This window comes from Archocentrus centrarchus, chromosome 13, assembly GCF_007364275.1.
Source record: "Archocentrus centrarchus isolate MPI-CPG fArcCen1 chromosome 13, fArcCen1, whole genome shotgun sequence".
In the NCBI taxonomy this organism is placed as follows: domain Eukaryota; kingdom Metazoa; phylum Chordata; class Actinopteri; order Cichliformes; family Cichlidae; genus Archocentrus; species Archocentrus centrarchus.
In genome coordinates this window covers 26125011-26151047 of record NC_044358.1, presented here as the reverse complement: position 1 = coordinate 26151047, position 26037 = coordinate 26125011, and the positions used below count along the sequence as shown (strand labels likewise).

At 40.4% G+C, this 26037-nt stretch overlaps 1 protein-coding gene across 1 annotated transcript in view; it reads right to left on the bottom strand.

Moving 5' to 3' along the window:
- Positions 1–26037, bottom strand: part of rsrc1 (arginine/serine-rich coiled-coil 1) — a 124629-nt gene that overhangs the window by 11170 nt on the left and 87422 nt on the right. The window contains exon 7 of the mRNA XM_030743535.1: positions 14866–14937. Coding sequence (XP_030599395.1) covers positions 14866–14937 — 72 coding nt within the window. The remainder of the gene's footprint in view (positions 1–14865; positions 14938–26037) is intronic.

The window sequence follows — 26037 nt, the reverse complement described above, 5'->3', positions numbered from 1 at the left end:
AGTGATCTCCCACTCTCCAGTCAATAAAGGTCTGAATGATGAATTAAAGACCCAAACAACCTGCTAATGACAGGATGACATGGCAGCCACGCGCCATGCTTGGATATCTTCTTCTATATCTCCACTCCTCCCTCTCTACTCACCCTTTTCTCTCTTCTCTGCCATTCAAGCTCCCCATTCTGCTCACCTATCCTCTCCTCAACTGACCCCTATTGTCTATTTACTGTATACTCCTGTTATGACAATTAAATCCGTGCACTTAGTCTCTTTTTGTCTGTGTCTCGATAGGTCAAAGTCTATGTTTCTATCCATGCAGCAATCATGCTGTGATGCACACAGACTCTAATAATAAGGAATGATGCTGCATCTATTTGTTTGATTCTAGAATTAAGTGACAGCTCTAAAAATCCTACACAATGTTTGTTTCTCTGTGTGTATGTGCACTCACCAGACACTTTCTTAGACACACCTTGTTAGTACCCCCCCCCCCGCCTTTAGTCATCTGAACGGCCTTAATTCTTTGTGGTACAGATTCAGCAAGGTGCTGGAAAGATGCGTTAGAGATTTTGGTCCATACTGACATGATAACATCACACATTTGCTGCAGTTGTCAGCTGCACATCCATGATGTGAACCTCATGTTCCACAACATCGCAAAGGTGCTCTATTGGATTGAGAGCTGCTGATTGTAGAGGCCAACTGAGTACAGTGAACTCATTTTCATGTTCTGGAAACCAGTTTGAGATGATCTGAGTTCGTGACATGGTGAATTATCCTACAGGACGAAGCTATCAGAAGATGGGTACACTGTCGTCACAAAAGGATTGATATGGTCAACAACAATGCTCAAATAGGTTGTGGTATTTAAATGATGCTCAATTTGTAATAAGGGGCCCAGAGTATATCAAGAAAATATCCTCCACACCATTACACCACCACCAGCCTGAATTGTGGATACAAGGCAGGATTGATCTGTGCTTTCATCATGTTATTTACACCAAATTCCAACCCTACAATCCAAATGTTGCAGCAGAAATCGAGACTCATCAGACCAGACAACATTTTTCCAAGCTTTCGCCATCAAATTTTGGCGAACATGTGTAAACTGCAGCCTCAGTTTCCTGTTCTTAGCTGACAGAAGTGGCACCTGGTGTGGTCTTCTGCTGCTGTAGCCCATCTGTTTCAAAGTTCAATGTGATGTGTGTTCAGACATGCCTCCATTGTAACCAGGTTGCAATGATTTGAGTTAGTGCTGCCTTCCTATCAGCTCAAAGCAGTCTGGCATCAACAAGGCATTTTCTCCCAGAGAACTGCCACTCACTGGATATATTCTCTTTTCAGACCATCCTCTTTAAACCTTAGAAATGGTTGTGTGGGAAAAATCCCAGGAGATCAGTGGTTTCTGAAATACTCAGACCAGCCCGTCTGACACCAATAGCCATGCCACATTCAAAGTCACTTAAGTCCCCTTTCTTCCCCATTCTGATGTTTAGTTTGAACTTCAGCAGGTCATCTTGATCATGTCTCCATGCCTAAATGCACTGAGCTTCTGTCATGTGATTAGCTAATTAGATATTTGTGTTAATATCAAAGTGGTTAGTAAGTTGTATGTTTGTATATGTACATCATACAAATTCCTACACTTCTCAAAGAACTTTGATAAGCCATTAAAAAGTGCTTTGAGAATTGTAGAAAAATGTTATATAAATACCTGTCCATTCACAATTTCGCAGATAAAAATAATACAAATAATTACAAATATGCCATCTGCATTACAACTCAAAGTATTTACTTTTGCAATTAACTATTCATCATAGAAGAAGAGAGGAATGTTTATTGTTGACATACTTTTCACTTTCAGGGCTGTAACATTTCATTTGAAAGATGAGTTAAAGAGCATTATGTATATTTTCTAAGTTATCTGTTTATCTGAAATCCTAATCAAGTCCTGTAGGTTCCTGCTGATTTGACTGTGCAATGCTGGCTACAAACAAAGGGGGATAACTAAAACCAGGTGAGTGCTTTTCTCTTGTTGAGTGTGTTAGGGAGAAAAAAAAAATAGTATGAGTGTTAGTCGATGTTCTGAGCCTGGGCAGCATCACAGAATTTCATTAAATAGTGACGCTTTCACAGGCTGACTGGTGAGATCTTCAAGATCACTGCCACTTTCTCTGTTGACAGTCTGAAATGGGGGGATTGTTGCATTCCTAAAAATGTAGTCTCCCTATATTCAATCAATTTATCACAGAGTTTAACATTTTGCTGCTCGTATGAACCTTGCTATTTTATGGACATTGTGAGCATAATGCAGAAAAAAAGAAGATTTCCCAAGAAACCCACCGATTTAGGATGTGAGGAAAAATGTATTTTAAGAGCAAATGTGTTAAACACACACTGTATCTATACTGAACACAGAACAGGAGGTGAACACGTAAAATATATATATAAGGCCAATGTACCTTAAATATATTTCAAATGTTTTTCATTTATTACTTTTCAGTAACCTTGAGTACAATAATTGAAGCACAGTGCTGTTTTAGTGTGATTAGAAATACAGAGTACCGCCCTGCCCTTTACCAGAAATAACAAGCATTTGACTGCATTAACTTGATTTTAAACTAGTGTGTGTGTGTGTGTGTGTGTGTGTGTGTGTGTGTGTGTGTGTGTGTGTGTGTGTGTGTGTGTGTGTAGGAAAAAGTGCAGCAGTCTCCATTTTTCAATCCCAGGCTGGTCAGCAGCTCTTTTATGAACAACTCTATAATTACAGAAACACTGAGCAACTAATTACTTAATTGGAGCAAGGTCTTTAAAATGAAAGTGATGTAATCAGAATCCTGGAAACAGACTCAAACACGGGTACATGACCACCAACCCACAAACAGGCATGTGCGTGTACACACACACACACACACACACACACACACACACACACACACACACACACACACACACACACACACACACACGTGACCTACAGTGTTCTTGACATGCAGCCATCAAGCAAGCAGCTCTTTCCCCTTAGTTGAGTTGTAATTGAGTCTCCCTTTAACTCTGCTGGTTGTAACTGTGTGTGTGTATGTGTGTATGTGTGTGCATTATAGAGGGTGATACAGGAAAAGCGACAGGGTCCTGTTTGTGTGGTCTGCTACAAACTATATTAGTAAAGGTCATGGCAGTGTGTGTATGTGTGTGTGTGTCTGAGTAGCAATTAATTAGGCAAATGTCCCCCTACCTCCTCCTCTCTTGACCTCAGTTGTAGACTAATAACCTTGGCTCTGTGTAGAGCATTACTCTCCTTTATGCCACATTATTGGGGGGAACTGTGCAAAATAACTAAAAAAAGTGACATTATTATGTTGAAGTAAATCCCAAACTCCTCACTGTAAATGACTCTCTCTAATTATCTAAATTAATGGAAGATAAGTTTTCTGATTGTACTGTCCAGCCAGTCCTAGATTTCTATAAACAGATACCTGCAATATAACAAATTTTAATTTTACTGAAAGCTTTCTGGTTTCTCTTTGTAGTTCGAGTAGTATGTGCCAATCATGTTTGAGTGGGCTTTGTGTACATACAAGCAAATGGTCTTTAAGCTTTTTAAAATTTATCTACATTTATATTCAGACATTTAAACACACACTGAGCAGGAAATCTTGGCACAGACTACGGTTATCTGTTGTCTAGATATCTGCTGGATACACTGCAAGCCCCACAATATTGGCCATTGCCTCAAGCTGTCAAACCTTCAGAAAGAAAAAAAAAAAAAAGCTGCCTGGTGTCCTGATTAAATCAGTAACATGTTTGTTACCTGTCAGCTGTACAGTTTGTGAGTGAGGGGTTAGAGAGTCATGCGCCATGGCTAGTTGCTCAAGCATTAATAGTGTACAATTTTTTTGCCATGACACTGACACTTCACCTATACTTTCTACAGTGCACCCAACTATGACCAGCTCGTAAAATGTACCTCTCACTAGCTAGGTAGCAAACCTTACGAGTTCTGCGTGTCTGTAACATTAATGGACAGCATTCATTTCTAGCTAAAAAGTGTTACGTTCCTCTTAAAGTCCCAGATTAAAGGTGACAAAAGTCTGCCAGCAACCACAGTACAAAAAATGGACGCAGCTTTCAGGTTTGAAAAATTAGGCCAATTAACCCTGCATTCTATCTGAAGGCCACCAGATGGCAATAGCTGTGGTTACAAGAAACCTTCCAATTCTAGAGAAATCTGAGGGAAAACAGCTTTCTGACTTGACCTCTAAACACTTTCCTGCTGATTTTCTTAATATAAAATTAAGTCTAATTTGTAAATCTTGGTCATACTATGTTTCAAAATGGAGCATTACCTGTGGTATGTTCATTGGTTAACAACTTATAATTGCCAAGTTGTTAACCAATAGGAAAACTGTTTCACAGTAAGTCCCACCCCTCCTCATCACATCTGTTTGTTTTTTTTTTAAAACCAAGATGGCGACTTTGGAAATCTCAAGGCTTCAATTCGGAATGTCAGAAACAAAACTAATGGATGATGTCATGGTAGCTACATCCATCTTTTACACTGTCTATGCCAGCAACTAGACAGAAACAGTGGCAGTCTAACTTATCAAGTCTATGAGATCTGCCAAGAAAACATAGTGCCAAGAAAACATGTGATGATAGTTATGATCATATATTTTTTGCATCACCTCAATCAACTTAAAACTGATGTTACTGTTTGTTCCTGTCCAGTATATTCCTGAGTATCATGACAACCTTAATTATTAAACATACATATCTGAATGAAGAAACCCAAGTGTTACTCTAATGTAGCTAATGTCAGTCTGCCTAGATGCTCACTTCTAACCCAGTTTTGTAATAAATAGAGAAGCACAGTTTTTTTTTTGTTTGTTTTTTTAACTGTGAGCTCAAATACAGATTTATATTCTACATGAACATCTACAGTAGGAGAGTTTACTAAAGACAAACAGTCTGGAAGAAAGGAGCATACAGAGTCTGAATCCATGTATAGAACAGTGCATCCTATGTGAATTTAAAATTGCCAGCAGTATTATTGCATTACTTTTTAAAATAAAACTGTTTTGTTTGCGGACAATATATGCTCATCTTAAAAACACCCATCTCACACACACACAGACTGTGAGCACAGCCTCGACTTCATTCCAGGCATTCCAAAAACACAATCGCTCACACTACATTTATAAAAAGATACACACACAGGCATATACACACTTAAGCGACCTCTGATGTCAATGACGAACTTTGCAGGAGCTACCACATGGCCACAGCCACCCAGGATGCCAGCACTTTGACCTGCAAGAGTCTGTGGGTGTGTCTAATCACAGCAGTCTGACCACCCTGTTAGGCTGTGCATGATCATGTCCAGACATACAAACGTGTGTGTGTGTGTGTTTGTGTGTGTGTGTTGGGAAGCCATTTTTCACATACTAGAAATGTTATTAGTCAGGGGGTCAAACTGCTGGTGTAATGCTAACCCAATGATCCTAAACCTTGGCCAAAATGTTCATATCACTCAACATTTTTTAATCAAATTGTGTAAAATTACTCTTAATCACTAAAATCATTTGCTGGAACCTGATTAAATATTTGAGTGTTATGTCAGTTTTTAATTTTAATTTAATCAAGAAGGAAGTCCATATTAAGTATCTAATTTTCAACAAATTTTCTCAAAGCTGTCATTAATCTAAATGGAAAGGAGAGGAAATCTGGAATAAATATCAGGCCTGTGACTCAATGCAAAGTTGCTGAACGTACATCGGTTTACTGGCAGCAGGTTAATTGATAAGGGTGCCCCGAGAAACGATTACCAATCACGGAGGGTAAAAGGGTGCTGTCAATCATCTGACTGCTTGACCTGAATGAACAGAGGATGGAAGCTTGCATGGTCAATTTCTGTTGTAATCTAGCCTATGGCAGAGATAGCCCAGCTGCTATCGAGTCAAACATGTCATTCCATAGATATCCTTGTAGAAATGATTAAGTTGTAGGCTCCATAGCGGTGGATTTGACAGTCACACTGGGTGGCATCGGCATCCCATTACCCTGGGACAACAAGGGGTCAAATGGGGTTACCAGAATTCGGCATTCACCTCCACACCTTCGTGGGACCAGCAGCGCTTAGGACAGGCGGGTCACCTAATCACCTTCCTGAGACATCTCTTAGGGAAAAGGGGGGGCGAGAGGTAGGGGGGGGGGGGGGGAATCAACTTTAAATTTGCAGTGATGAAAAATCAATAAAGCAGTAATTGCTTGGCTTATCACCATGTAATGAAACAAATTGGGAGGAGAAGGAAGGCAAGGAGAGGGCTGGCTTGTATGCTGCATGCCAGGGCTTTTTTGGCTGCAGAGTGTGCAGCACAGAGTAGAACGGGAGAGGGGGGGAGAGAGAGAGACAGGGAGAGAGAGAGAGAGAGCAAGAGGGGGGGGGAGACGAGTTTGGGCTTCAGTGGGCCAAGGCAAGGAAAAAAGGTCTCCTCGTGATAATTAAATCTTCTCACACTGATTTTCTGCCAAATTTATTTCCCCAGGGACCATAACTCTGATTCAGTGCTTACAAGCCTTGCATAACTAATCATTTCAACGTGGGGGGAACCACAAACCTGAATGAATAGGGAGGAGAGAGGAGCAAATAAAAGAGAGATGGCTAGACTGTATCTGTAGCACTATTCATCTCCAAATCAATCATTATGTAGGCAGGACAAAAATCATGAAGAAAAAAAAAAAAAAGTGGAACTGTGTTCTGTAAGACTGTGTTTGAAAAACCATTTAAAGTTAAGGTGTAATTGATTGTCAATATGCTCCCTATTCCACTTTCTATGTGGTGCTATACTGGCAGAAAACATCCTTTAATTCCTGGAACAAATGGAGCCCATGAAGCCAATGAAGTGTCGGTTCAATATTCCTCTGACTGTTCCTGGCATGATTGTGTTGAACATAATAACACAACAAATAAGGCCATTTATCTGAAGTAACGACAGGAGATGAGACTAACTCCACTAATCAATACCGAATCGATACAAACCAGATTTTCTTACATCAAAATCACTGAGACAGATCTTCCTTCAGTGTAGAGTGCACAAGAGCAATACAGCGCCTCCCTCGAGTCCTCAGGTAGATCATATAGCCAGTGGAAAAGAACACAGATTTAAAAAAAAAAAAAAAAGAAAAAGTATGAAGGCATATTCTGAGGGAGAGTGCTGGGAACTATAATTATAGTCTGGCAAAATTCCTCTTATTGAATCCTTATGTTTTAGTTAATATGATTAGATCACGGACACCAGATCACTCGTGTTTACCAGCAGTTGAATTTCACCGCTTGTCCTTCAAGTGATGCCGCTCGGCGAGGTAGCGAGGCACGCCACACCACGGCTCCGGTAATTAAAACATTTAAAGCAGAGGCAGCCCCCCATGCTCCGAGGGTGTGATATGGGGGTCACGCGCCTGTAGATTCTAATTTGCGCGCCATTTGTATTCATGACAGGCACGTGCTAAATATTTAACAGCAGCCTGGCAGGAGTTTTGTATTGTTAGGCTTTCCAGGTCAAATAATTTGATTTCAAGGCAGATTACATTAAGCGTCAATGTCCAAGCCACCACTCTCACTTGCCTCTCATTTCCTGTCTTTTATTACAGCCGAGATAGGCCAGAACTGAAGGGATATGGCTTTGGATTATACAAGAGCTTGTTATCCATGGATTAGTTATTATTTTCAATTAGAAATGGGATCACATCATTTATTATGGACACCCACACCAGTACTGCATGCGGACGTTTGTGCGCAGAGCTGAAATTTTAGCTGACTGCCAAATTGTTTAGCACAGTATGTAATCATACCTAAAAAGAGAGCTATTATATCAGACAAATTACAGTGAAGGCATATTCACCCTTAATGATTCAGTTATATTGATTGTCCTTGACTGAAGTATCCTTCAATTAGAAAGGGTGTTTATTCTCATTCACTCTTTCTTCTATATGTAGAACAAGTAAGACAGGAAACCAAATCCAGACATTTTCTGTTTCAGCCGAGGCCCTGTGGTGATTGACAACAGAGCTAGTTAAATGGTGATGAGGCGTTAATGGATGCTGGGTCGAGGGGGGTGGGGGGCTGGAGGGGGGCCCGCGGTTGAATATTTAATGGTCATATAATTCCGGAACAGAGACACACTCACAGACAGGTACACACCCAACCCGTGACCTGTCCTACACACAGCGTAATTAGGGAAACAGTCCTTTCGTTTAACTGCCAAAAGAGCAAACGGTAGGTATATATTCCCCTAATGATATGGGTTAAAGAGCTATTATACGTCTCATTAAAATATATGATCTCCCAATCTGGTGGTGGTTTGAGGTAATGGGGAGAGTGCAGGTTCGGGGCTAAAATACCATCTGCAGGCTATAGGCTAGTGTCCAATCCACAAATACATAATTATGAATGTTGAAGAATGGCTGCACAAATGAAAATATGTTTCTGTCAGAGCTTTATAAAAGGACACATATGGTCCAGATTTCACAAGACAATAGTGTTCAGAGTGTGTGGTTTTTGGACTCTTTTCAAATAGCATTTCAATCTGAAGGAATGAATTGGGGTCATCGAAAATTTGACAAATTTAAATGTCAGTGAGTCAATGTGCTTCCTCTTTTTGTCTAACACAAAAGCAAGAACTCATATAACATCTTAATCAAACCTAATGAGGCTCGGCATGATGAAAAACATTAGTACAATTACACCATCAAACTTTTCCATTTCCAGATTGGAGAATACACCTGCAGAGACTGAAACCGTGCCTGAAACTGAATAGTTTCTGCTGTTAAGCAGAAGTTCTGCACTTCTGCTTATATATATATATATATATATATATATATATATATATATATATATATATATATATATATATATATATATATATAAATAAAATACACTATAAATACAACACTGTGCAAAAGTCTTGGGCCACCCCTCATTTATCTATATTTTGCCAGGAAAATGGGAAATAGATGCAGCAATTTACTGATTTACTGATTTCTTGTCATTTCTTTCAGTCATCTTCAGGAACAGTTCTCCAGGCTTCTTGAAGAACATTCAAAGTTCTTCTTTAAATGTTTGCTGCCTTTTGTTCTCTTCTCTGTCAAGTTGATCCCACACTGCTTCAATAATGTTGAGGTCTGAGCTTTGAGGAGACCAGTCCACGACTGATAGTGTTCCATTGTGTGTTTTTCTATCCAGGTATGCTTTTACTGCATTGGCAGTGTGTTTGGGATCACTGTCATGCTGAAAAATGAAGCTGCTGCCAATCAGATGATTTCCAGTACTGCATGATGGATCAAAATCTGACGGTACCTCTCTGTGTTCTTAATTTTGTGTTCGTAAATTCCCAACACCACAAACCATGACAGAACATCCACTGTTTTATATAGATGGCTGTAGACACTCACTGTTGTACCTCTCTCCTGACATCCTCCGTCCATACTGATGATGATTTGAACCAAAAATTTCAGATTTGGATTCATCACTCCATAACTGTCACTACTGATTTTCAGTCCAGTTCTTGTGTAATTTGGCATACCTCAGTCTTCTCTCCCCCTTTCCCTTCATTAATAATGGCTTCTTGACAGCCACCCTTCCATTGAGGCTTAAGCAAACAGTAGATGGATCAAATAAGGTCAGATGTACACTATATTGCCAATCTAATAATTTCATTCAGGTGTTCTAATCACTTCCATGGCCACAAGTGTATAAAACCGAGCACCTAGGCATACAGACTGCTTCTACAAGCATTTGTGAAAGAATGGATAATTTTCAGGAGCTTAGTTAAATCCAGCGTGGTACTGTGATAGGATGCTATCTGTGCAACAAGTCCAGTGGTGAAATTTCCTCACTATTAAATATTCCACAGTCCACTGTGAGTGGTATTATAACAAAGTGGAAGCAACTGGGAACGACAGCAACTCAGCCACTAAGTGGTAGGCAATGTAAAATCACAGACAGGGGTCAGCGGATGCTGAGGCTCATAGTGTGCAGATGTCAGCAACTTTCTACAGAGTCAACTGCTACAGAACTCCAAACTTCATGTGGCCTTCATATTAGCTCAAGAACAGTGCATAGAGAGCTTCATGGAAAGGGTTTCCATGGCTGAGCAGCTGCATCCAACCCTTACATCACCGAGTGCAATGCAAAGCGTCAGATGCAGTGGTTTAACCCTCTAACACCGGGCGATTGTCGCTGAAGTACCCGTCACCTGCCCTTACTTGCCGTGAACAGCTGTTCAACAGCTGGAACGTATCACCGCTGAGACATCAGATCAAACATATTTTGAATTACCGTAATTACGTGACTATTTGGCCTATCGTAAAAATTCTGTTTCTGAAAGCTGAGAAATTGTGTTTTGCATCCAACATAGGGTTATTACAGTAATTTTTTCTGGAATTTTGCCAACAGCGGCACTTTTGAAGTATGTTCTGTCGCCGGCGACAGGTTCAGTATTACAAGGGTTAAAGCATGCTGCCACTGGACTCTAGAGCTGTAGAGATATGGCAGTAGCCAGAAGACTGGTACTTTTCTGAATGCATTGTACCAAGTGTAAAGTTTAAAGTTGGGGGGGGGTTATTGTGTGTCTCAGCTCCTTAGTTCCAGTGAAAGGAACTCTTCAGCATACCAAGACATTTTGGACAATTTCATGCTCCCAACTTTGTGGGAACATGACTGTGCACCAGTGCACAAAGCAAGCTCCATAAAGAGGAGGCAGAACTTGACTGGCCTGCACAGAGTCCTGACCTCAACCCAACAGAAACCCTTTGGGGTGAATTAGAGCGGAAACTGCGAGCCAGGCCATCTCGTCCAATGTCAGTATCTGACCTCACAAATGCACTTCTGGAAGAATGGTGAAAAATTCCCATACACACATTCCTAAACCTTGTGGAAAGCCTTCCCAGAGGAGCTGAAGCTGTTATAGCTGTAAAGGGTGGGCCGACATCATATTAAACCCTATGGATTAAGAACGGGATGTCACTCAAGTTCATCTGCGTGTGAAGGCGAAGATAAGCGAATACTTTTGGCAATATAGTGCATCTCTCAGGTTTTTGCTGGATTTTTTTCCCAATTTCTTAAGGACATGACTTTGAGATACTGTTCATCTGCTATAAATAGTTTTTTTTTAGCCTTGCCACTTCTTTTGTACTCAGCTTGTCCAGTTTCCTCAAACGTTTTAAGGATAAATGGTGCACCATGCTGAGATATGCCAAATTTTTTGGCTAATTGCTATTTGGGTACTACCTTGTTGATATAAAAATACTTTAAGTCTGTGAAACTGTGTTACCTTTGGGATTTTTCATAGATTCAACTACATAAATGGGAAAAAATGTGTTTTTGTGACAGGCTGCTAGTTCAGACTCGGAGTTAGATGCCTTTTTTATGATTGAATGATTCACAGGACAGTTTAAGTGGTTCAACCAACCAACAAAAAAAACATTCCTCTGAAAATCATCAGGTACAAGGACTGGATTGAAAACGGGTGAAAAAAACAACCGATGTCCAAAGAAAAACTTTGAAAGACCTTCAGAAAGCTTGGAGAACTATTGCTCAAAACCATTTTAAAAGATTACAACCATGTCTGGCTCCTTGGAAGCAAAATATAAAGAAATGAAGCATGGCACAAGCCTTTTGGACTGTACTGTAAATAAATAAATAGTGTGGTTGAAAAAGCAATCACTCTATTTTGGTAACCATTTATTATTTTGTCTTCATGAGTACCTGTGATATTCTGATAGTTTTCTGTGACATGCAGCATGATCAATTTACTTATTTTGGGTTTTAGATTATTTAAGGGGGATGGGTAAATCATTTGAATATGCAAGTCACAATCAATATGTTTGATACTTCTACAGTTCAGTGAACACTGGTATGAATGAATGACTGGCTAAAGTTCTGGTTAGATATCAGTGATGGTTCAAATCAAAGATATTTACAGAAAATTACAACAGGAACACAGCACTGTAACAGATACACCAGGTGTAAAGACATACAGTAAGAGTGTATACAGGAGGGCGAACTGATGACTAAGTTTGAAAAAGAGTCATAATGGGTGAAATCTAGCATATTTGGTTTACTGTTCAGACAAACATATAGTACTACTATACACTGTGACTCTAGTTATAGAAATGCCAGCTGATAGTAGAGCACACACACACACACACACACGCACACACAGAGCAGTCAGTCCATCTTATTATAGCTGGACTCACCACGTTAGCTAAAAGCCCCCTGGGCAAACAAACAGCATCTCTCAGCTTTAATAGCCTAAACAAGGCATGCAACTAACAAAGGAATCATCCACCCCTCTCATTCTCACAGCCTTTCATATCATATGTTTCCTTTTTCAACCGCTAGCATCATCTGGCTGCCCTTAACCAGAGAGCCAAACACTCCTTTTAAGTGGAGACTACTTTGTTAACTGATGACCACAGGGCCAGTTATTGATCCTCTCCTTCCTCTGTCAGTAAACCCTGCTGATAAAAACCCCTCTCTTCTCTCAGGGCTCCACAGTATGCAGCCACAGTTCGCTACAATAATAGCTTGCATATCATAGCATCCACATGAATCAGATCTCGATGGTTTCGATTAGGGCTAAACTAACTCAAACACATTGCCAGTCTAGGATGTGAATCTATTTATGAACGAGGAGTGTAGGTGGTAGTGTTCTTCACTTCTCCCCTCCATTCTGTTTAAAAGGTTCTCTCATTTCAGTTGACTTAGCGGTTCAAGTGTAAACTTTCTAGTTGTGTTGACCTCTGAGAGGCCCTGCAGGGAATCAGGAGACCCCTGGTGATCTGCTGTTTAGCAGCAGCAGTGGCCCACCTCCTCCATTTTCAATGCGCTGGAAGGAAAGGCAGAAGAGGATGGAACTAGCCGAGTCTGCTTGTGCATACGTGCTTGTGAATATTTGTGACGGCGCCACTGGCTCCGATTGGAGCCTAGACAAGGGTGAGTCGTCAGGGCCACTTTGTCGTGATTCTCTGATCTCACTTCTTGTGTCCCTGTGCAGTGGGAAAGGAATAAAATGATCATCCTCTCAGGCAGTACCTGTTCAGTATGCTGTACTGCACTGCTCCACTACACAGTCAAGCACAACACCTTTTTTTTTTTTTTCTTCCACACAGAAAGAACAGTTGGAGTGAGGGTAGAGGGAGCTTTGAGCAAAGGGGAGAAAGAGTCAACTGATTCTAAAAAGAGGCAATGGTGCAGTGTGAACTTTGCTTAAGAAAGCTATTTGACTGGGAGCCTTGATCTGTTGCCCCAAGCAAGACACTTAGTCACCACTTTGGCAATGCTTCCACACAGAGATGAGAGAAAACAGAGTAAGAAAGGCACAGAAAAGAGAGTTGGAGGTGCAAACAGTTGATGAGGACAAATGGAAGTGGAGAGAAAGAATCTGAGAGACAGAAAGGAAAGGAAAGGAAAGGAAAGGAAAGGAAAGGAAAGGAAAGGAAAGGAAAGGAAAAGAAAGGAAAGGAAAGGAAAGGAAAGGAAGAGACAGTGCACTAGACCAGAAAAAACAAAGAGTAATCTGAAAATGAAAATGTATAAAAAGATACAAAAAAAAAAAAAAAGACAAAAACAGGGTGCAATACAGAGGAGGAGGGAATCAATTCTTCCCAGTACTGGGGGACTAAAGCAAGAGTGCAGGGCTAATTAGTTTCTGATGGCTGTACTTTCATTTGGCTAAAAGGTCAGCTAACTTTAAAGGTCACACTGCCATACATCCTTGACGTAAACACAAAAAATTATACAAAAAGAGAAGTGGGAGAGTCCAGCAATATAAAAACATCATAAAAAAAAAAAATGAAACTACGACATGAGCCCGCGTGTGCACGTACACAGACACACACGCAGTTTGTTGATAACAGCGCATTTGATATTCTCATTTATATCGTGCTGGTCAGAAAGAGACCAGGGTCATTATTCTATCTAAGGACTTTTATTAGTGTTAGCACATCCACTGCAAATTACTCTTGACTTAATTTGAATGTGTATCGAGATAATCTGTGTGCGTGTGTGTGTCTCTGCATGTCCTTTACTGGTGGTAGTGGGGGATTCAGAATAGATTTATTGCCTGCATTGCTAAGCGTATTTCTACCTTTCTGCCCACAATTTTATGTAAATTACAGCTGCCCTAATAAAAACTAATCAGCATCTTCGAGTTCATGTTTTGCAAAGTATAGATGAAGTGTGAAAGTAGAAGATGGGTTGTTAATCTGTTAATGTAGACATATTATACTGAGCAAGATTTTGTAAAATCACCGATGCTGCAGGGTGTGGAAGGATTACGTGTTTTAAAAATGACTAATATATTTCCTACTCTTTCACTTCATAGTATTACAAGTGTTTGCTTTTTACTTGCCACTAAGCTTTATAAAATATGTCTGAATACACATGCAACAATTTTGCCTTTTTGTTTTTACCAGTTACACCTGATCCTGCTGATTTTAGACAATCACGTAGAAAACCGAAGTTGAGCAACAGATGTCTTACAGCCCACAATTTTGTTTGTTTTTTTTATTTCATGTTTACCACTCAAAATTAATATTGATGGCTCTTAATGGAGAACAAAATATTTACAAAGATTGCTTGTAATAGACTTGAATAGAATGAACCATTTTATTATTTCAACTGTTCAATCTTGCCAACATCTCTAATTTTGCAATTTCTTGCCATAGTTAATGGTTCATACTTGGATTTTTGATTTTTTTTTTTTTTTTTTTTTTTTTTTTTCTTTGAACTTGCATTGCCAATTTACAACTGGTTTGGTATTTGTGCCAACATTTACATGAACACAAAAGCACACACATTTCACTCACCTTCTTCTAGTTTCTTCCGGGCCTCCTCCTCTCTCTTGGCTACTTTGGCCTTCAGAACTTCATCGGTCTTAGCTGAAAAGAGAGAAATATCATTTTAAGGATCAACTGAGGAATAATTTATACTAAATAATTAATTATGGTATAAGAAATTTTTTCTGTTCTGTAAAAAATTAAAAATAAATCAATTGACCCTTTCATTTAAATGTGAGCATCCCTTTTAATAAAACGGGTTTTGAAAACAAGCATGCTCATCACAGACAGAATGAAGGGAATTTTCACAGGATTCGTCCCTGAATAACTACACAAAATATGAATGATGCGTTATTCTCTTCCCCCTATCAGGCAGCACCCTTCACTGCTTTCCCTTCATGCCGCTGTAAAAGTCAGCATTTCTTCCTGAGAGGTGTTTATCGTCTTGGCATAATGAAAAGCTTAAGAGAAAGTGAGGGAGCGGGAGTAAACACTCGTCAGGGCATTTTAAGCATGTCTCATCATGAATCGTGTTGTCTCGGCTCTCTTTTCCTCCACCTTTTCCCCCTGAATAATCAAGATGTTAAGCCACATTAAAGAATATAATGCCGTGTATGGCAGGACTATCAATACTGCCTCTAAATTAATTACATTTCCGTTGCGGCGCATCATTTATTTTGCAGTGTTAGGGCCTCAGTGGAGCCATTCGCCTTTATTGCTATCTCACTTGGTTGATGAGTGAGCTATGTAAAATTGAGTCTCCAATATCATTACACTTAATGAGTTTAAACTTTGAGAAAAAAAAAAAAAAAAAGCGAGAGAAACAGAAGAAGAAAGTGAGCTGACGAGAGAGAAGGGGGAGGAAGAGAATGAGAGAGCACTGCACTGTTTTGGGGAAGTTAATACAATATAAGAGTGGGTGTAAGTGTTTGTGAGCGCTTACAGCATGTTTGTGTCAGGGCACAGCTGTGGGTGTCCAAATGTGGTTTATTGCACTGCTCGAGGTGTCTGCATATGCATGTGTGCTTAGCGCACGAGCCTCATTTTGTGCTTGACTGTGTTAGTTTGCACTGCAAGTAAATATGTTACTTAAAAATACAATACATAGGTGTGTGTGTGTGTGTGTGTGTGTGTGTGTTTGGACGCAGTAGGCCATGGGTTGCGCTAGTCTCTCTGTGACTGTGCTGGTGTTTTTTTGTTCAGTAATTGGCGTAGACAAAGAACCCGTCACACTGCTGTTACGGCTGGTTAAGTCTGGAGGTTCCGCATCTTTACTAACAATGACTCTACATGGATGACTGAACCCTCCTCTACCTCCCTCAGCTATGGCGGGTGCATGTATGTGTATGCACATGGGAGCAAGCCTAACCAAATCAACAGCAGCCAATCTATTTCTCTTAACAAACACAGTCATAATTTAGTAAGTTTGTGTCTGTATGAATGCACCAAATGAAAAAAGGGAAAAAAAAGAACAAACAAAAAAACATGATCTGCAGCATCCTTCATGAGTTTTCTTGTCTGTGTGCACAGATGTGCATGTAACTGTGTGTGTGTGTGTGTGGGGAGGGGGGGGGGGGGGGGTTGTGTGTGAATGAACTCCTCTGTGTTCTTCAGTTCACTCTTTGCTCGGGGCTACCGAGAGGCAGGTAGGAGACGAAGCGGTATTGGTGGTGTGATGGAGTGGAAGGGAGACGAGGAGAAAGAGGAGGGAAAAAAGGGAGAGGGAGATCGGCAGATATACGGGGGCCATGTAGGATAAAGGAAGAACTAAAACAGCACGGGAAACAGACAAACAAGCAAAAATAAGAGGCAAAGCTTCGCCTGTGTGCACACAAACAACAGGAGTGATTTGTCGCCTCTTTTTCTTTGCATGTTTATCCTCCACCTCTATCCCTTCATCCCTCCCCCAACAGGTTCTCTTATCCTCTCGCTCGCTTCTCTCCTTCTGTTTTGCCCTATCCCACCCCTCCTCGTTTTTAATGCTTTCTCTTCCTTCTCTTGCTCATCTCTCCAGTACACTGCGCCTGGGGGCGATAGCAGCAAATCAAACTGTTTATCCATCTCTCATCAGTGCACTGCCTCACGGGGCTCCTGCCCCCTCAAAACAATGAAAGTAGGCCTGAGCGCTGAGCCAGGGATATGATTTAATTATATCAATAAGGAGCTCTGCTTTAAAAAAAGATTAACTACAGAAAATACATTAAAGCAACATACTTTGCTGCACTATCATGAAAAGCCTGTTAACATTACAGGTGCAAAACGCATGTAAAATGAATTAACAGCAACAATGCATATAGCCATATCCGTGTGCAGACGTCGCTTGTTGGAAGTGTATTTCTCAGGCAACTTAGCGTCTCCAGTTCATTGTCGGATAATTCTGTGATGGACTTTTATTAAAGCAGGTAATAAACGGCCGGCTGTTGGGAGAGGAGAGGCCTTTCACTTCATTTAGACTTCGTTCAGTCTTGGCTGCAGGGGTGGAGGGAAAGAGGAGGGAAGGCAGCGGGAAGGGGCGGAGAGTGTCAGTGAAATTGCATTGTGATTATGAGTGTAATTGCAGCTCAGGGGCCCAGGGGCTATGTAGCTCTGATGGCGCTGGAAGATGTTTTATGCGCAGCAACAGAAAGGAAGAAAGTGTGAAAGAGAGAAGGCAGGAGAGTGGGAGGTAAATGCAGGATGCTAGGATGGATCTTTTTTTTTTTTTTTTTATAAACCTCATCTCTCCCTTTTCTTCTCCCTACTTTTTCTCTTTTTTTCCCCTCTTCCTCCCCCAACATTTTCCTTCACTCATCTCTCTTCTCCTCTCCTATTCTCTTCGTTTCTCCCCTCTTCTGTTCTCTTCCCTTGGCAGGATTAGCTGGGTCTCGTTAGAGGGGAAATGTAATAATGCTCCCACCAGGTGGAATCGGGCCCGCTCCATTATCAGCCGGGAGATGGATGGGCCGTGTAGGGCCGGCGGGGGCCAAGCGCGCACGCAATTTAGATTCAATAAACTGGCAAAGCAAGACCCCCAATCTGATTTATCTCTTACACGCCGCCAATGCTTGCTGCTACGATGCTGATTCCCTATTACCGCTCAGAGAAGGACTATTCATTGGATGTAAGGCACGGCAGTCAGAGAGGCTTGTCGGGCCCCCGGGACGGCAGCAAAACAGATACAGCAGAGGGTTAATACGTTTACACACAGATAAGCAATTAAATCTAAGGCTGAGGTGAGTTATAGAGTTATTAAGGAGGGATGGGGAGTGGAGAGGGTGGAGGTGGCGGTTATTCAACGCAAGAGTGTGCTAGCTTGGGCCTTAGGCCGCGTACAGTAAGTGAGCATTAGAAGTGAGAAAGGCTATCATATTATAGAGTTCGTGGGGTGAAGGAACAACTAAAGAGCAGCAGTCATGCCCACATTGTTCAGTAAACTCAATACAACATTTACAAACTAGCACGCAGAAGACAGAGTTCAGAACTCTGTTCAGACTGTATTTGTGCAAGTTTATGAGTGAGTTTATGAATGCAAGTGCATGTCTTCAAGTGTAAGTGGGAATGTGTTGGTGGAATAGGCATATTCATATTCACTGTGTACCTGGCTGTGAGTATGCAGAGGATCGCATTTGACTGTGTGCGTTCGTGGACGTGCACACAAAAGCTGCTGCGGTGTTACCAGTGTTGGTAGTGTTGTGGGTGTCATTCTGTCCAGCCGCCAATCAAAGTGAATCTGAATGTCAGCAGGAGAGGAGGCGTGATAAATCAGCCTCACACCCAACGACAAACAGAATATTAGAGGCAGCGCAGCGCCATTGGAAAAATGTCCCTTCCAATCAGCCGAGCACTTTACAGTGAAGCTCGGCAGCTGGGCCTCCAACCAACACAGAATACCAGAGAGACAGCTAAGACAATAAATAAATAAATAAATAAGAGACAGACAGGCTGGAGGACAGGCAGACAGATATGTTGACACACTGACGGATAATGGCACTGACAGGCAGAAAGTCGAGAATAAAAAACATAAGAAAACAATGGGGCTGGTAGAGAGACGTGCAGCATGCCAACAGGCCGGAAGACGAGAGACTGACAGACAGATGATAAGACGGACAGAAACTTGCTGACGTGCTAATCAGTGCAGAACAATATACTGTTACATTTACAAATATAATGTATACTAGTGCTAGAGTCACTTTTGTTTTGGAATGAAATGTAATAAAGCATGTTAGGGTCATCTTTTCATTAAATTTGTTAATAGTTTGGTTAACCTAAATAGCTGTGTAGCTTATGTGGCTTTTTCCCAAGTCAGAACACCATTTGATGCTGTTAAGAAATATTTCGGAGGCTTTGGAGGAAAGATTCAAATGCCACAAAAAAAAAAAAAGGACAATTTCTGGATGGCTCAATGCTGTTTCAGCTTATTACCAAAGCCTTACTGGGCTGACATTTTAAGAATAGGTAAGACAGAGAGCTAAACTTTTTTTTCTGTTAAAAAATATGAACTCAGGAAATACTAAGGGGAAGCTTGTAACACATGACGTGCGTGTGTGTGTGTGTGTGTGTGTGTGTGTGTGTGTGCATGTGCGTGTGTGTGTGTGGGCCCTTTGGCTGCAAATAACTGATCCATAAGACATCTATGCAGATAAAGCACAGCAGGTTTGGAGGTGAATCTTGGGAAGAAGCAATATCCCAAGCAACCACTAGGTGGCATAGTACACAGACACGACAAGCAGAATGCTCTATCCAGCCCTGGATTTTATGAGGAAGGTGACATGCAGGTGCCTGTGGGTCTATGAAAACCAGCTCACTTAGACCTCAAAATGTAATCTGATATATGATTGGATGGACAGAGATGAAAAGATACTACATGAAGTAGTACTTAAATATTTAGCACCAGAATGCATAAAATTATACAAGGAGCATAAGCCTATATTACAACAGCAGGTAATTTATGGTATCTGGAGCTTAAGAAAGTCTTCAAATCAAAAGAACATAAAGGAAACTGTAATCATTTCACAAACGTCCAGTTTATGAATGAGCGTGGCTCAACTCCAGCCACGATCACTCGATGAGCAAAAATCATTCAAGAACAAATCTTTCAGGCAGAAGTCAAGAGACCCGAACTTGAATGATCTTTATCACAAGCTTCCGTTCGCTTCTGTCGTCAATCTGAATTAATGACACACATGAAATATTTACACACTAAACAATTAGAGAAAGATATCTTACAAAAATCAATGAATTATTCATCTGCAATCGTCTGAAAAGCCTTTTTTGTTTCGCCGCTATATTGTATATGCTGGGGGGGTGCATCAATTAGGTCTTCTGTTCCTGTGGTGTAATGGATGCTTCAGTGAAGAATTACTGTCTAAATGACGGAGCCAGATGCAAGATGCCAGTTTTGTAATGCTGCCATGTTGTTGTGACAGATTGACATGCTGATCTCTACACTATGAAGTCATAAGGACTATTTGGATTCATCTCAGTATGTGAAGAATTTAGACTTTCCCTACTTTTCACAGTGTCAGACCCAACACCCAAACCTCTCCTCCTCCTCCTCTTTTTTTTCCAACATTTGTTCTTTCATTTTTTTAAAAACAGCCTCTTAACTCCAGACACCTGGGCTCCATGTTTGTATTTTCATTTCAGTGATCATGCTGAGACTGCATCTGTCAAATTCAAAGAGGAAAAGAATTAAGAAGAGCTTTAGCTAAAGGAAAAACTCTGGATTGAGTTTATATCTTTGCATACTGAGAACAAAAGCTTATGAAAACTGATATATCCTGTAGATTGCAATGCACAAAGGCCAACATCATCCTTTTTACAGCCTATTTCCCCAGATAGAAAGTGCCAAGGCTAAAACTTTGATCCTTTCACACTGCAACCTTTTGCCCATTTGAATAAAATCACAGAAAAGGATTTATCTTAGAACTGAAATGATTGATTAAAAACAAAGATTTAAAGATTTTCATCACTGATTAATCAAATTGAGTCATTTTTAAGGTAGAATTGGAAAAAAAATAGTCTTATGTGAAGATGTAGTAGCTCTTTGGAGTTTGAACCTTTTCCTGGTCAAAACAGGACAAATGTTTGTGTTTTAATTCATTTCCTCATGAACACGTCATTTGACGATCTCCCCTGTACCCTTAATGATAAGTTTTGGCATCTCAGCATAGATCAATAAAGATGTGGTTTGACGAACATTAGAATAGGTTCCAGATTTTTCCAAGGGTAGCCTGAGTAAGCCATATAGGCAGAGATCACCCTTACTAACTTCTGATTCACACCCAGTCATTTTGTTCTGGGAGCAGGCCTGAAATATGACAGAAATCGCTCAGTTCAGAGAATAGAAATAAGGGTTACTCCCAGTAGGCGTCCAAGGGGGAAAGAGTTAAAAACAGCAGTACCCAAAGTCACCACGAAATTAACATTCTTAAACCGGGCATGCACGAACCCTGATATTCGCTTTCTTTTGTTTAGAAGGCATCTAACACAGACTGATATAGGATTTTTAAGACTGATACCGATATTTGATGATTTAAAAGTCTGATATCCATCCATTCATTTTAACATGTTTGTCCTTTTCAGAGTCACAGGGGGTGGGGGGTGGTGGTGGATAGGAGCCAGTCACAGCTCACAGAGGGTGAGAGACAGCGTATATCAGACGATATTCTTTTCTTTCAGGCATTCTAGACATGTACTTTTATTTATAATGTGTACTTATTTATGAGTCCTTAATAATATAATGCCGCTGTAGTTTAAAAATAAACCTGTTTTATTGTCACAAGTTGTGGATTACAGATTTACGCACTGTCCGACTTTGCTCGGATCAGCGTGTTGTTGTTTGTGGCTTTCCAGTTGCACACTGCCCTCTCGTGGACAAGCTATGCAATGACAACACATAATATGGTTGTAGGGTGTTTCTCCCATTTCTTCTTTAGTTTTTTTTTTTTTTTTTTAATTTATTGGATGATAAATGAAAATTACTTGACAATACTGATAGATCAGTAAATAAGTAATTTAGGCAGATAATATCGGCCGGCCGATACATAAGTTGGGCTTTAACTCCAACAGATCCAGAGACAACTGGAATTTAAAAAAAATAAATATAATAATATTCTAAGTGTTATTTGTCTATTTTATACATACTCATTTATTTACAGTTCAGTGTGAGAGCAATGTCTTGCTAAAATAAGAGGTTGTCATGATGGCACCATACGTTGCTCCAGATGCTGTATTTATTGTCCAGCATTAATGGTGCCTTCACACAAATGTACAAGTTACTCATAAAATGTGCACTATTGTACCCCCATACTATCATGGATGCCACCATTTTAATTGTGTGGTGGTTCCTTTCCACTTTAGTCTCCAGGTTGCAGTGATTCATGCAGTGATTTTTTATAATATTCTTTTTGGTATAGTAGAGTTGTAATTTGTTGCAGTGGGAAACTGTGTTGAATGATGGTGTTTTTCATAAAACACCATAATTTCCTCTACAGAATTCTGTCTCTTTTTAATTAAATGCTGCCACACAGCCTGAAGATCACAACCAATCACCTTGTCCCTGACATACAAAGATTTCTCCAGATTCTCAGAATCTTTCTTTGATATTATGTACTGTAGATGACAAAATCTCCAAATTCTTTGAAATTTTACTTTAAGAAATGCTATTCTTAAATTGTAGAACTAGTGCCTCCATGGTGTAGTAGTTAACACATTTAACTACTTGGGTTCCAGTCGGGGACACAAATCTCCTTTGGGGTTGTGTCAAGAATGGCATCCGGCATAAAGGTCCATCAAATCTAACATGCAGCAAACCCTTGAGATAAGAGAGCAGCCGAAAGTAGCTTTACTCTTAAATTGTTTAACTATTTGCCCACACAGTTGCCCACTTTTTTTTTTTTTTTTTAAGTGTAAGTTGTCTTTTAAATAGTAGTTTTAAATAAGAAATAAATCAATACATTTGTTTTTTTTGGGGGGGAAACAGCATTTTACTTAAGTACACTAAATGGCTAGGAACTTCTTGGTTTACCAGGAACCTAGTGTCCAATTAAACTCACCAATGTGACTGAGATGGAACAGCTCAATCACTTATCAAATTAATTGCACATTTAAAATAAGGTAGAAGTGAAACTGAATAATAAGGTTGATCAATACAAATACTATGCTCCCCTCTGTGCCTGACCCTAGACTACACAGTGGGGTCTGGGTCTTATTTCCTTTGGGCAAAACCTTTCACAGGATATCTGCCGTTGAGCCCCGGTTTCATTAGGGCCAGGCAAGGGAATAAGGTGAGTGGCAGGGTCTTCCTGATACATGTGGGTGGCTTGGACTCAGCACCCCACCTTGCCCTTTAGACTCAAGGGTGAAAATACATATCACGATTCTGCACCTACACCCATGTGCTCGGAGATTCAGGCCCTGGACCCTGGACCAGAATGGAGAATTGCTGAAAACCTTGGGATGAACAGAGGGCCCGCAGCGGTCAATGAGATCAGAAAGGGATGTTCCTCTAAGGACCATACGTTGCCATGGGCTGTTCACACACACGCACACATAAACACACCTTAAGGAAAACACATGGATTGACAAGCACTCGCATAAGACACACACAGAAGTGCCTCATATACACATACAGGCCTAAGGGGGGGAAAAAAGCTAACAAGAAAGGCTCTATAAGCTAGTAACAAGGTCAAACAAAGTTCAGCCTTGAAACCTCACTATGGAAATATCATATGTACATTGCAAATACTTTAAGTGCTTCCAGTGCATATTGAAATATCCCATTAATACGTGTGCCTCATATTTTAAAATTACAGTTTTTATTTGCTTCATAGGAGAGTGGGCGTGTCTTTTAGATAAATACAAAAGTTTTGTAATTAAGAACTTCACTAAGATGAGTGGGTAAGTGCATACAGAGGTCTTGAGAGGGCAATCAGACCAATCCATAATGCAGGGATCACACGGTGAAATATTAAGCATCTCGGGGCCTCTGAATGACATCTCACCCTCAAATTCACATCTACAGATGTCACTGTCTCCTCTTTACAGCTCTCTAGTTTTTCTTTTATCTTCTTTGTGTGCTCTCTTTCTCCTCTGCGATCTCTCCCTAACTTTTTCCACTTTCAATGCTTTCCTGCATCTTTTCTATTTTTGAACCTTTAAAAAGGTTTATGCACTTGACTTGAAATGCTATACCACAAGCATGATTCTAAAAAACAAACAAAATGTAATACGCTTTTAGGAAATGGAAAGACAGTAAAGGAAGTTTCCATCACTAAATAATCTGTAGCCATGAGCTCAGACTGGCAGCAACTTAGTTGTGTCAGCAAGTAGCTGTCACTTGTGGTTCTCACTTGTTGGAAATGTCCAAATTATGGGAAAAGCACACAAACCAGTGCCAGCTGCCGGTGTGTTTGCAATAAACTGATCAATCCTGAAGTCATTCATTATTTCTTATGTTCTTGATATTTAAAAAAAAAAGAAGTTCCATTGTTTTGTAAAGAAGGAAATAACATTTTTGATCAAAGAGGAAACCCAAAAGACCCAAGACCTAATATCTAAGACATGTTACAACAACAGAACATAAGGCATGTGTCATATGGTCTTTGCTACAATAAAACACTGCAACCAAATGTGGAATCTCTCTGCCAGCTGTTGCTCCACTCTGTTGCTTCACACTCAGGTGTTTCTGGTCTTAGAGCGCTGATTCAAAAATGAAATGAGCACAGTTAACGATTTTTACTTCTCCATCGAGGCGTTCCACCGGATCCTCTTTGTGTGTCTATTGCACGGGAACAGGTTTACGCTTTACTGCAGGATTTCACCCAACAATACACATAAGAGTGGCTCACAGTCCCACTTTTTGCTGTGCCCATTTGGCAACTGTCACTCCAACGTGGTTTTCTTGAGTTGCTGCGTGCCAGTACTGGCAGTACCTCCAGCCACTGCAATATTTATATTTGTGATCTCTTCAATTGCTTTTTAAAAAAATATTTACACAGTTCAGAGTGTGTTCACATTTTAATAAGTACCTCCATTTACAAATAAATTTGGATCCATTATTTTAAGCTCAGGTAGAATGCATGTAAATTATACAGGCTTAACCTTACAACACTATATTTTTTGTCTTGTAGACAGTATAGAAATGCTTATTAAAAAGGTCCTTATTTAATAAAATAAAACAAAAATAATAGCATTCATTTATTATTACAGCAGTAATGCAACTATTGTTGAATACATCGGATAATTTTCTTTTTTGATGCCACAAGTCCAGAACAGCGACACAATAAGCAGAAACAATTCATTTGCAAAAGCAATGACTATGAGTAGTTTGTGTACTGCAATGCTGGGGCCAAAATACACTTGTCTAGTGTGTGTGTGTGTGTGTGTGTGTGTCTGTGTGTTTATATCTGTTCATTTATTCCTGTGTGAATGCACTTCAGCATGCTGTTGAATGGTGGAGAATAGGCTCTGGTTCCCATGCTGAAAGCCTGTTGGATGCCATTGTAATGGCACACCACTGAGTGTGTCTCATGTGTGTGCAGTTGTGGCGGTGGTGGTTACAAAGGGGGTAGATGGGACTAAATCTATGAGGACCCCCGCACATGAAAGGTAAACTCAAGCCGCTAATCGCAGTGCTGACACAAGGAGGTTCAAAAGGGCGGCCACTTAGAAAAAAGGCAGGAGAGGCGGGACCCTGCCAGCATCAATGGGCCCTAGCACAACTGACCACATTACAGGAACAAACACACACTACAGAAAAGACATACAAACTTGGTGGTCTGGGCTACTCCCAGTCCACTCTTTGGTTTGGACTTCATGAATTATGAGTGTGTGTTCGTGTGCATGTGGTACTCCTTCGCAAGACTAATTATTTGATTTCATGTCACAAATTCTGTCGAGGCACAGTCTGACATTGCCCTCAATGTAGTTGGATACAGTAATTTCTTTTCTTTCTTACAGGCGGGAAAAAAATTAATAAGTGATTGTAAACCTAAATTATGCACTCTGAGGCACAAGATGACTGATAGCAGCAAACCATCAGAGACAAATCTGAAGGTGAGAGTGAAGAATGCAGCACTGCAATGTGAGAACAAATCCAGGAACATATTTGACAATTAATGCTGAAATATCAGCTCATAAGTTATGATTAAGGAAAACCAAAAGAAGGAATGCATTAAAAGAGGTAGTAGAGGGGGTAATGAGGGAGACAGCCTGACTGCA